The 13,910-nt window shown below is 38.1% G+C and overlaps 1 protein-coding gene across 3 annotated transcripts in view; it reads left to right on the plus strand.

The window, feature by feature from the left end:
* LOC126918362 (DNA-binding protein D-ETS-4) overlaps positions 1-13,316 on the plus strand; it is a 63,522-nt gene extending 50,206 nt beyond the window's left edge. For 2 of the 3 annotated variants that reach the window (XM_050726185.1, XM_050726186.1), the window contains exons 5-6: positions 3,988-4,183; positions 5,742-13,316. In XM_050726185.1, coding sequence (XP_050582142.1) covers positions 3,988-4,183; positions 5,742-6,094 — 549 coding nt within the window. In that variant the 3' untranslated portion in view covers positions 6,095-13,316. Of the gene's footprint in view, positions 1-3,987; positions 4,184-5,651 lie in introns of all 3 variants that reach the window. The other variant, XM_050726187.1, reaches the window with a different exon arrangement.
* Positions 13,317-13,910: the final 594 nt, after the last annotated feature.

Below are 13,910 nucleotides of genomic sequence, written 5' to 3' on the forward strand. Positions count from 1 at the left end.
AAAATAGTTGAACTTCGCGATTTTTTGTCTAGGAGAGTGTTAGCAAGATCGACCACGAATTTAAAAAGTGTTTACTATAAAAAAATTTGTCAAAAAGGGAGAAAGAAATTATATTTGTATTTTCGTAGCGTATATGAAATTTTATGAGAAAGTTTCCTGCTTTATTTTCCTATCTTGACGAAGAATAATACGTAATCTCGTTTTCTTGTTTAACATGGTTCTATAGGTATATAGATGCGGATTTATGTCTGGTCAGTTTTCAACTAGCACCACTTAAATAACCACGATGAAGACAAATTAACTCCTGTTAACATGAATGTAAAATGTCTTCGTCTTGATTTACTGATTATTGCTTGAGTTGTCACGTTCACGTAATATGTCCTTTCTGATAGTTTGTTACCATCTATTCATGTTTTATGATTTCGAGGAGACAGAATATTCATTAGACATATACGTAGAACGTTCTGTAAATTATTGGATACGAATGATATTGAAAAATGTCACACTTCGCTAACGGTGTCCATAGGTAAACGAAAGGGGGCAATAACTCCCGGCTAACGTCTCGAACGAGTGTCCGAAGCTGAACTCGATGATGATCACGATCCGCGATGAGACGTAGCGTAATTTCGCAAAGTGAACGAAGGTTAACGTTCTGACTCGTAGCACGGAAACCGGTGATCTCGATACGTCGGCAGCCCTCCTGTCTCTTAAAATCATATCTCGAGAACGCAATGGAAATTAATAGCGGACAGACTGGATATACCTGCATTAGCGGAGGGAGATAGAAGTGGTCATGCATAATGGATTCAGCTTTATATCTTGTAATTGGATAATTGTACCGTACGGCATCCACCGCTGACTTCTTAACATAGAATCATGATCGAACTCACGGTCATGTACTATTCCCAATTTCGTGAATTCTTTCGTCGGTCGCGTACCCTTTGGTCTCGATGTGAAAATCGTTATTAATTAGATGCTAACAGGAAATTTTTAATATTTATCTGACATACGAAAGCCAATAATCTAATATATAGAACTAGTAGATATATTGTCGAGTAGCGTGTACACTCCTACAATCTTTCTTTCATCGTATAACTCTTCAACTCCTTTCGTACAAAAGTGCTTTCTTATCCAGTCACGCACCGTTACAGGCAGAAATTTCACACCCTGCTTCGATCAAAGTGTGCTCGCACGAATTCTTCGATAATGATCTTCACGCGGTAGCGTGGCCGCTCATTGTTCGTCCATTATAGTTTGCGATGCGGCTAGAGTAAGAAGATGGTGGGTTGGCAAGCAAACTGTTTTACCTTTGACCTGAAATTGAACGCGATTCCCGCGGGTTAAATAATTCATACGGCGCCGCAGCGAATCCTGAAGAAGTTATTAACGTAATATTCCGCATTCGTTATGGATATTCGTTCGGCGTGCGAGCCCGGCCTGGTATGTATAATCGACCGCTGAGAATTCGATTCTTCGAACGTTTCGTGGATCGAACATCGTGCCGGGTTCCCATTGCTCGCGTCGCGATCTCACTGCTTGAAAATTACACAGAGCCAGCTCGCGTGCGCCATTCGAGCCTCTGACCAGTCTGGCCAGACCACGTAACATAGTTCTAACCGATTTAAAAATCTGCGACCACTCTATTACCAACGAGCATTTGCATTTAACGAATATGTAATTTATCCAGTCCCCTCTTCCTCTCTCATAGTGTTTTCTGCCTTTCTCTGACTAACTCTGGTGTTCCAATGGATGAGTTCATCCGTAGTTTAGCGATCAGAAACGATCGTGTGATATTACTTTACTATTTTCGTGTCTCATGTACTTTTTAAAAATTCCGAACGAGAGAAATGTCTTTCACCAGCATGAATTATTCTAATGACTCTAAGTAGACATTTAAAAGAAGTGTGAAAAATAAGATACTTAATCGATGATAAAATCGCTTTATACGGTACCATAAGAACACACAACCCCCAAATACTATACCCCCAATACCTGCACTGACAGGCTATGTTTTTAATTCTGATTCAAATTACAAACTTTTAAGAGATCCAAATAATCACCCTAAAAACAACCCCAAACTTATTCCAATTCCATATTTCATCCAACTACCTCAAGTGCAACCTTTCGAACGCGTCATTCTATTGCCCAAAGTGCAACGACTTCGACGCACGCAACCTATCGCCATCGCCATCTCTAGATGGTAGAGGTCCGTTGACGTCGCGCATAGAGTCCCTACAGTATGCGTGACACATAGTCACCGTATGCACGGTCCTCGCAGCACATAAATGCATCCAGGTGCGTTGGATATCCCCGTGGTTCCCCTCGTGGGATCCTATGTTCCAGCTTCCAGCGAGTCGAGCAACAGGACTGGTGATCGCGTGTGTACGTGTACAGGACGCGCTATTTGGTCAGCAGAAACGAACGAAAAGTGGGTCAACGGCTGGCTGAATGCCTGGCTCTTTTGCCTGGCTCGCTCGACTGCCTATTGCGTCTCAGCGGAGCCGCTTTCTCTTCTCTTGCGGCTCAACGACATCGTCGCGTCGCAGGAATTCTAACGCTTACGTATTCCAACCTCCCACTCCAAACTTTTCTTCTTTCTCTTCTTCTTCTTCTTTCTTGTCTTCTGTTATTTACGATTTCTTCGTTGTTAAAGTTCATTGCTAGTTGATTGGCAGATAACTATTAGTTGGTTATCGCTCTTTCGAACGTACTACCTCGTTTTGGATGGTCTTGGGTTAGGTTGGTTAATTAAGAAAGGAATGCTGCTGCGTGGACGTGCAACTTTACGGAACGTTGCTGGTCGACCTTGATAAGGTAGCAGCGGGTTCAACAGCGCGTACGTGAAGTTTAAGGTTTCCGGTGGAACCTTGAAACCGGGTCGAAGAGATACGTTACTGCTGTTTAATTAAGTATCGAAACGCGTATCGAGTTCGTTTTACAGATCGCTTCGTACATATGTTAGGGATCATGTTTGGCAATTTCTTTTTCCTGTTTACTGTTACAAGTACGATTATTATTTGAATGATATCGAACCTTTATAGAGTCGCCGAAGAAAAGAATCCCGTGAGTACCTAAAAATCTCTAACATGCTTAAACGTAATTAAACGCAAAGAATAAAAAATTATTCCGAATTTTAATTACCATAATCAACATAATATACATTTCATTGATGAAAGAACTGCTTTTTTCTGCTCCTGTACGCCTGTTAGCGGTTCTACTGTACATGGTAATCTCATAAATCTTTTTAATTACGATCTGACGCATCTTCAAAAGTATTCACTCGTGAATTTACAGTTATCATCGGATACTCCAATTCTTTTTAGCAACTTTTATCGACTGCCTTCAATTTGCATTTCTGTTCATCCACCAGGTGTTTTAGGTGCATACGGTTACCGTGAAGCTTAATTGTTTTACATTACTATAGAATTTGTGCGGGCCGCTATTAATCTTCGGCTATGATAAATTTATCTACTCGGCTCTTCTTGACTTCTCCTCTTCCCATCGTTCCTTCTTTTTCTCCCGTTCGTTCCTGCCGTTGCCAAATGGCAACCGCTAAAAGTACATTCTTGGAACTCCTTACCGTACCGAGAGACAGGTATTCATGCAAATGGGCTCCATATGGAGCCATTAGAGATAACGCGATTTTTCAGAATGCGAGAGAAAACGACTCTCACGAGCGATTCGACAGGAAAATTCTCGGATGAGTTATAACGTGGGTAATGAAATTTCGATGCAATGCAATTCGTTTTAAATGATAGAAAACGTAGGATAATCTTTTTGTCGAACATTTCATATGTATGTTTTTAAACATAACATAACTAAAACAATTTATATGTATGTTTTTACAGTTTAGTTCCAGAAAATTGCTCTTGTCAAATAGTAAAAATTTCTATTTGTGAAATATGATTGATTAGATCGATAATATATTTGTTTGACTAAATAATTATTTAACGTTTTTATACAATCTTTTGGCTTCTTTTGTTTCAGTGTGGAAGCATTCTTCATGCGCAACTTGAAATTTGGAAAGCAACAGTCGAAGAATCTCCACGTAACACACTGGCTGCTTCCTGGGTTCCCCCTGTTGTGCAAATATCTAACAGTAACAATAACACCTCATCCCCTATTACGAATACAACTCCAGCCAGTGTTAAGGGCTCCACTTGCAGCGGAGATTTCTCCGATGGTATGTCAATCTTTTAAACGTTGTCTAGTATTTTATAACTGCTTTTAATATGTCAAGATTAATTTAACCTCTTTTGTCTTACAATGTCGTGTCAGTTCCAATCTAACGAAAAAGGATTTTATTTGTAATAGGATTTAGTCAATGATATTATATAACAACAAAAAAGAAATCGCAAGGCAAAGGATTCGGACATCTCTAGAATTTAGTTTCCATTCAGGCTAAAGATAGTGAGATTCGTGAATAATAATATACGAAAATCTAATTTACAAACACGCGACTATAGAACTTCTCAAACGATGGAATCGTTTCGCTGCTTAAACATACGTATTAAAATTATAATACTCACATATGATGCTCTACTATTCTCTAAATAATATGTTCTACAATTTTCAACGTAAAAATTTTCATCTTTATAACTATGTATATATATATCCATATTAATTAACTCCTCTAACGTTTAAAAAAGTAAAGGCTATGGCAGTAAGCTAACTTTAATATTCTAAACATCTTAGCTTACTACAAGAAATCAGGATGTCTGATTATGATTAATTATATACACTCCATAATTATGCATTCTGTCATAATCATTTATTAACTATACACCACAAACACAACATATCAATACGTTAAATTACCATCACAGTAGAGATAACTTGCATCGATGTGATTAATAAATTATCTTAGACTATAAAAACCCGAAGAAATAGTTAGAATTCAAGGTAAACATTAATGTGGTAATTGTAAAAGTAAATGGTTTCTATTCACCAACTGAACACTATAATCTTTTATCACAACGAACTTTGCGCGCTTATTAACCATATCATTATAATGGATCAAGCATCCTTATCACCGTATCTTATCACTGAACCTCATCCAGTTACGAGCTATAATTGTCCGTAAATATTAATATGCTAATCAGAAATAACTTCGTGTTATATGTATATGTGCATATGTACCCACTAACCAAATACCTAACGCATGAACTTAATAAATATATCTACGTATTTAGTCAACGAAAGAACTCACCTTGCAAATTAGACACTGCTGAAGCTTTCATTCCAGTTTTTAATCTAGCAATAAATTATTAAACCAGAACTTAGAAAGATGATTATAATGACAAACGCGCACACTTAATATCTAGAATAACTCTAAAAATTAGCATGCCCAAAGACACAACGAAATGGTTGTCCTTCCACCATGTTTCCTCCTTCGCTACATTATCTAAAATATCGTGCATACCGTTATAACGAACACTCGATATACTTATCAGTCAGCTAACAGCAACAACGAGTTCAAAAGAACATATTCATAATTCATAACCGTATACCTATCCAATAACCAAATAACAAAAAATAAAGTTGGTCAATCATCGCACCGATTACCAAGAATATCAAGCTACATATACTTAATCATAACACTGCTCGGTAGAAGCACGCCAAAAGAAAATCCTCAAACTTTTAATCGCCAGGACACTATCACCGCACGAAGCACATCCGGGAAAGTCCTAGATGATTCACGAAACCGAGGCGTTTTGGCTGGACGCCGTTTCTTTTTGCAGACGAGGACGAGGACTGCGGTTCGCAAGCTGGAACGGGCGGTGGCGGCGGCGGCGGTGGTAAAATGCGTAACGGTGGCTCGCACATTCACCTCTGGCAGTTCCTGAAGGAGCTGCTGCAAAGCCCTGGCATCCACGGTTCCTGTATACGTTGGCTAGACCGTGGCAAGGGCGTGTTTAAGATCGAGGACTCGGTCCGCGTGGCCAGACTCTGGGGCAAACGAAAGAATCGGCCGGCCATGAACTACGACAAGCTTAGCCGTAGCATCAGACAGTACTACAAGAAAGGGATCATGAAGAAGACGGAACGTAGCCAGAGGCTCGTCTATCAGTTCTGCCATCCTTACTGTCTGTAAATCCCGGTTCCGTTAAGCCTTTGCGCTCACGGACATCGAACGTGTTACCTCGACGCCTTTCAAAAATGTTTCATATTTATTCCCGGCGAAACACGTGACGAATGGTCGAGTTGAGTCTTGATCTCGTTCGATCTCACGATTTATAATATTATTTATTGTAAACGCGATACGTGTCGGGGTAACATCGATGAATAGCGTCGCCTATCTTTGTCGTAATTACTCGTCGATTCTCGTTTATAATTAGAATATTATATTATATGATTAGAATATATACATCGGCGATAAATTTGTCGACATTGTGGACGATCGAATTATTCTAGTTATCGATGGTTTATCGAACGAGCGCAAAGAGTTTAACACCTTCTCGCCGGTTCGAGATTCAAGGTCGTCTAGGCTGAATACCTTGAGGCTGGCGTTCGTTTTCAAAGGGAGTTACGACGAAGGGCTTCCGACTCTTTCTGCGTGCAATCTTTCCTCACAGGACTCGTCGCGAAGACGAACGATGGTGTGCGTGCCTGTTTCTCTCGTTGCGTGCGTGTCTGTTCGGTGTGGTTGATCCTTTGAACAAAAAAATGAGAAGATAAAGAAAAAGTAAAACAGTGAAGAATCAGTACGGAGGTCAAAGATAAAAAAATACGATCCACCGTGTCCGGTGTATTATCCTTCCAAGGATAACGTCGTGCCACGGGTGGGTACCACTAAGTACGCCCGTTTTGGGCGATCCTGTTTCCTTCCCTCTCCCTCGCCCTAGGTTTTCTTCCCCACTCTGTACCTCCCTTTTTTCATTTCTGCCCCGACTTTTCTCGTTGTAACATAAACGATTGCCCCTTAAAAAGTAAGTTACTCCTTCGTTTCACGATCCACAATTTCCCCGTTCCGATTATCGGAGGCGTCGGGACGTATGCAGAGTCGGTTTTCAAATCTTTCGACTGGTACGCTTTCTGTAGAAATATCATCTTTCATTTTCAACTTGTCTTTTAAATTCTTTTTCTTCTGATATCAAATTTTAAATAACGTATAACTTCATAATAATATCAAGGTAATCGATGATCGCGTGTTAACGTATCGATACCACTTAACCACCAACGGTATATTATGGCTCGTACTAACACTAACGTTTTACTAACGTAACGATAACGATATACATAGTACGATAATGCTGCTAGTATTATTACTATGTTCCCATGATATCGGTAATACTACTGCAATGTTATGAGCGATGTACTAACCATAATGTTAATGTTATAACGTACTGATGGTGGTATTAAATCGGTATTATATACCGTTGTATTATCATTAGCACGTTATCGATGCACTTAAACGCGACGTTACGTTAACCCGCGATATTTCTACGACTATTAAAGCGGCGATCGAAAGACGAGATGATCGACGCGTCCGAGATCTCGTTCGGAGGTACGTCCTACGAGGTTCGAACGTGCAACGTCGTGATGCCGACATTATTGTTGTTCGAGGATGGAAGAACAACAAGGAAGAAGCGAGTCAGTGGAGATTTCGTTGGAGAAAAGGGAAGAAACTCCTCTTTCCTCTCTGTTCTCACGATTGCTTACCAGCGCCGGTCGCCAAAGCCTCGAGCTGTATCCAATCCACGGATCCACGATCTATGGACGATCCAGCGCGCGGAACTATTCGCTCATGCTGGATCCGTCCCGCCATTTTAATTTTTCTTTTTCATAAGAAATCGGAGTAAATAGAAAGAAAGGGAATTATTGAATCCTTTGATAGTGTTGAGATTATCTATGCTTGGTGCTATGAATTGAATATTTTTTATCAAACATCTTTACAACATTTATATTTCACAAGGCAATGCTAGTTTATAAAACATGAACTTTTTCGCTTGTATAAAAAAAATTAACTATTTTTGATGCGAAATATTTTACAAATTGTAGTATATGTATAGATAGAAAGATATTTTTGATACTATAGACATATACAAGAAGAACATATTTTTCTAAACATATTTTCCGAACTTTTACATACTCGAAAGTGCCTTCTTCGATGTTCTTAAAGATAAAGAAAGGAAGAAAGTCCCGGCAATCTGACACGCGTCCTTTTGAGGTACGTGCAGCATCGCGCGTCGAGCGGTGCGGAAAATTTTACTCGCGCGGCGTGAAGCGATCGACGCACGATCGATTCGTCCTACGATGTGCGATCTCGTCTTTCCTATCTCGAAGAGAAGGCATAGAGTTTCTTCGAAAGACGGAATGAGAAATAGGAATAAAGTGAGGAAAAAGGAAAAACAAAGAAACGGTAGAAAAATGGCGATCGTGAATAGCTCGAAGCTGATACGTTTGCGCGGCTGGTTCTGGTGATTTTGGTCCCATATATCTATGATATATTAAACATTGTATGTTCCATGAACGATCTAGCGTGTAAGTTTCACTTTAGACGTATAGATATCATAGCGGCTCACGTGAGCCGTCTGTTAAGTTACTCGAAGAGATTCCCTTCTATATCTCCTCTCCTCCATTTCCTCTTTTTCTAACCTTTATCTAAATAGCGTTTAATTCCGTTAATCGTCGTGCTAACTTATCATTAATTAATCGTACTTCTTATTAAGATTTATCTAAACCTGCTCTGAATACTTAAAATAGAATTCCTGACAATCATGAAGCTTAATCGCATTCATTCTATATGTCGTCTCTATTCTTATTCGTTTATTTTTGTGTTTCTTTCATTCAATATCGGCTTAAATATCGAACGATGATTTATTCGAGAATTTTAGGGCTACACAGGTCAAATATAAGGATCCTCTGGAATTTCAGCGCGAAGTATCGAGCTTCTTCTTCTATTCGAAGCTTCCGAGTGTAAGTCATCGGGATGCAATTGCTATTACAATTTCTCACGCTTCAGGTCCTAAAGTCTGGAATAGAAACAATTTTTTCGTTCGATATTTAAGAAAAAGCCTTAGAGATCGAAGATCGAGTGAACAGTTGGAATTCGTCTCTGTGTAATGTTTATTTAATGCGACTTTATTCTATGATTATTTAAGAACTCATCCAAACGAACCCATTGATAGGTTCTACTAACATCGCAATTGTTTCGCTCACCGATATCGGTTGTATATAATACTTGACGTATAATCATTTTGTATGTTCGTTTTATTTTATTATTATTTTTATTATTATTATTATTATATTATATATTTTTTAATAATTATTTATTTAACTGAGTTCGTTCGTAATCGTATTAATATATTTTATATATGTACGTTACATTGTTAGAAAGTTGTTCTCTACGTAAGATGTCGAGGTCGTCGTGGCGTGGCATGCCATGGAACTGGTTTCAATTTCGCGTTTCGGCTCTGTCTCCGCGGACCATGTTAAATTGAACGATAAAGAAAAACGAGTCACTCGGGGAAGATTTTATTATTTAAAACAATGAAATTGATACGCGATCGAAGGACGACCTGTAACTTTCGCCCCGTCCTGGATGTGCAACTACCGCGCCAAATATATCGGAATCTCGAAATAGGTTTTTAAGCCAAAGAACATGACGACGAGCTCGATTATGTTCTCGAAACTAGAGACAGAGGAAGATATGTTCGTTCTTAATTCCGCGCGTTTGTGATTCGCAAATTTTAATGAATTAAAATTCTGATAAAAAGTTAATTCCGTAGACTATATACGCGTATATTATCATCGAGAACATGAAGTCGTGAACGTTATAAACGTTCATGGAATCCTGTTGAATTTTAACCGGTGCATCGGTCGAATTTCAAGATTACAAACGTACGAGTATTTAAGCCTGTAATATTTCTGTTGCCAACACGAATACTCACTGCTATTACCCATGATTCAATCACGTATTCCAAAATTCCAGTTTCAAATAAAAATGCAAAACGAAAACAACCTGTTAGTTCTTTTATTCTAGAAATTGTTCTGAATATCAGAGACTGCATCACCCGTGCAATATCAAATTAATTTCGATATTAAATACAATAACCTCTGATAAACGAATAGAATTACCCTCAAGGGTACCTGTGAACTTGCTCTTAATGCCAAACGCTGCAGATATCCATCGACATGAAACGTTACACATTCGGTTTTAATGATATTGTAATTTATAAGTAGCCAATATAAAACGGAATAAACGAGTAACCTTTTAATCATTTCAATCTGAATATTTAAGTAAAAACGTTTCGGGATGTAACAATTATTAAAGCAAAAGCTTAAACGAGATCATTTACAAAAACTACCAGGCAACGTTTCTTTTCTTTTGACGAGCTTTGTCCAGATTGAGATGTAAATTCAGTCACGTTTCTGCGTTGTAAGCCTGCCTCATGATCCTCGTAATATCGCGAACGGGAAGAAAACGAAATCGAATTGTTTCTTTGGTCGTCACCCGAGCGAGCACTTGTACGCTCGGCAATCGTCATAAAGTTGCTGTTATTAGAATCTTAAGTTGACGATACGACATACGTCGCAACCATCTTTTATCAGGATTACTTTTAAAAATAACCTGATCCTTCTCCAATGAAAAAAAGACTGCCGTCGTCGTACGTTCGAACGCATTGAAAAGGTCGCTCATAATCGTAAACTACGACGGATTATCAGTTTCCAGTTCGGCAATGTACGTGATTTCGATCGGGCATCTCTCAGATTGATCTCCACCCTCTTTTAGCGGCGAGATCGGTGCACAAGCGGCAACATGCAGACTATTCACTTAAGAATCGATTCGTTTGTGACCAATGAAAGATAGTCAGTGTTGCGGTTTCTCTGCAGGTTTTCAAGGATTTCTGTAGAGAGATGCTTTGGTCCTTGTAAATGAAAGATTTATTGAAGTAGCAGTGTAGGTTTTAAATTGACGTTCGTTATGATGTAAAAACGATAAGGCGGTATGGAGATAATCGTTCAACCTGAAAGATTTGCATTCTGTTTCTCCGTTTCTTTCACTTCCCGCTGTTTAAAAAGGATCCTCAATCGAACACCATATCGTTCCTTCCTTAACGAAATCTTTTTATTTGTTGAAATTCGATTGAGTTTTTAGCATTCTTTGGAAGATTTCTTGTTTTTATCATGACAGAAGTTGCAAGATTTTATACAGAGAAAGATTTGTATGGATGATAGCCTTTAAATATTCTTCCAGGTTAATTTACGAATGGACAAGGTCATTATCCTACATTTTCCACAAAATCATCATCTACTCCAAGTTACAATAACAATTAAGAAACAACTTCTAGTAATTAACCACATGTAGCCGAGCGACAGTGTCCAAGATTTCATCAAGCAGCTTTCAGTCTGATAGTTCCTAAACATTCTACGTAGCACGTCGATTCTCTCGTGATGGCCGCAAATCGTTCGTTTTCAACCCGAGACTTTACAGAAATCGTGCACCGGTTTACTAACGCGGCCGTTCCTTCGGGGATTTTACGATAATCCATTGTGTGGCAGGCTTCGTGGCGTTTCGTAGCTTTAATGGTAGCCGGTACTTCCGTCAGCAGTAAGGTATACGAGTTCCAAAGTACACGCTGTATTTTGTGGTTCCAACACGATTATATATACGAGCGACTATTCAGAGAGAATAGCATTTCTACTTAAGAATCGTGATTAATTCTCGATCCTTCTCGATGACTTTAGGAATTACAGTGGGAAAACGCGATGGTGAAATGAATGAATGACGAATAAATATCGGTTTATTTAGGCGGATTTATGGACGATTGTGATCTTGAAAAAATGCCGAAGGAAATTTTTCTTTGAAATTCTTTCGCGAGATAAGAGTTTGGATGAAACATCTTGTGAAAAACAAACTGAGTTACTTTCAGTCGATAATTTTACGAAATTTTTAAGAATGATGTTTATAGGAATAGTTTATCAGACAATATAAATTCAAAATAAAAGTACGCAGTACCTCGTTCCACGTTTCATTAGAATATAGAAGATGGAATTGCAATAGCAGAGAAGACGAAACCAAGCGTAATAGAAAAATCGTGAGCGTCATAATGGCTCCGTTATTACGTTACAAATGATCTATTGTCACCGGCGAGGGGGCAGTGTAAAAAAATATCGTTGAATTATTCCCAGAGATTAGATTAAAGAATCCAGGTAGTCGTTTGTGGTTGGGAGGAGAGCAGCTTGCTTTTCAGTTGCAGCTGCACAACGAGATTTCGTCGTTGCCGTGACTAACAGTTGAAACCAATACGAACGAAGAGAACAATGTCGATAATGCAACTGCCAGAGCACAGTTGTACGCCAACTATCCGGGGCGTGGCAATTAGATAAGTCTTGCTGCTATAAAATCGATTCTGGAACTGATAATTATAATTGGACGGTGTAAGCAGTAGACAAGTACAATAACGAATGTGCAATGTGAAAACATTCCATGAATCGAAGGTTGAAAGTTCTCGGAAGACAACTTTTTCGGATACTTCCTCGTATTTTCTGTTGTAAAGAGACTATGATGTTCTTAAGAGTTTTTAAAATAGCAAAAAACGTTTGTGTTTCGAATGAAAGTAAGGTATACAATATTTGAAAACTTGGCGAAAATTGGCAAATTAACCTCTACTAAGAAAGAAAAGAAGTGAAAGTAATTAAATGTTCTATATAAACAAATTATAAGACCAGAAATGATCTCGACTCAATTTTACATGAATTAAACTGATTGTATTTAAAGCAGCATCACACCCGAAACTATGTAAAGAGAATAAAAACAGAAAAGGGGAAGAAAGGCGTGCTTCCATTTTTTTGAACGACCGTGAGTCGAATCGTCGAGTCTAGTTGTTATAAATTTGTACATAATCACGAAACGGCGCGGAGTGCGAGCATATTATATATCAATGGCGGTGAGACTCGTTCATTCGATATGTTACTTAGCGTTAACGAGTTTATTTAATTAGGATTAAGAGTTGTTTTATCGTTACTTAAAACGATCGGTCTTGTTGTAAGGCATTTTGTTACGAGTTAGATATTTATACCATCGTCGATCATCCTGCCCTATCATTGCCCCCATTAAATAAGATTAAACTAAAAATATCGCGCGCAGTGATTAACAACGATCATTAACATCAATATCAACGATACCTAATTACATAGAAATCAGAAATCCACAAACACACGCATGTATGTATGTATGTATATGTATACATTATATTTTCTATTGTATGCCGATGTTCTTGCTGTCAGGATTTGAAAGCGAGATACTAACACGAAGCAAAGATAAGAAGAAAAAAAAATAAAAAAAAACGATTGCAAAACCTCCCAGAAAAGCATTTCATTGAGATTGCCCTTTGTAATCAACCATAGTCTATGCCTATTAGCTTTTTCTTTCTTTAGTTTAATTAATATTTTAGATATTTCTTTAAATCTTCATAGAATTGATAAATAAAATAACTATAAAAATATAATTACCCAATTAACAAGCTAGAATGTTGCCTAATTAGCTAATTCTTTAATTGATCAAGGAAAGCCTATTATATGCATCCTATACACGAATAGAAGTATTTAAGGAACATGTTTACGACACAAGTATTTTAAAGAGTAATAAATGACTCACTAGAAGCTGCAACTAATATTTCCTAGAAACTCGCGTAAGTGTTTTTTATATCTCGAAGGCAATCTTTACCTAAATGAGTATTATTAAAAGATGAAGGATAAGAAATAAATACTTTCAAAGTAATTAGCAATATCTTCCATTGTACTCGAAAGCAAGAAATCCCTACCAAGTAAAGTAAAAAGTGGATTCGTTGACTCGAGGAATGCAAGAATATTCGAACGCACAATCAAAACTTCAAGTCCTATTTATTTCCATAGCTAAAAACCAATAACGTGAAAAGAAGCGAAAGCAATTCACAATTGTGGGC

Source organism: Bombus affinis, chromosome 7, assembly GCF_024516045.1.
Source record: "Bombus affinis isolate iyBomAffi1 chromosome 7, iyBomAffi1.2, whole genome shotgun sequence".
In the NCBI taxonomy this organism is placed as follows: Eukaryota; Metazoa; Arthropoda; class Insecta; order Hymenoptera; family Apidae; genus Bombus; species Bombus affinis.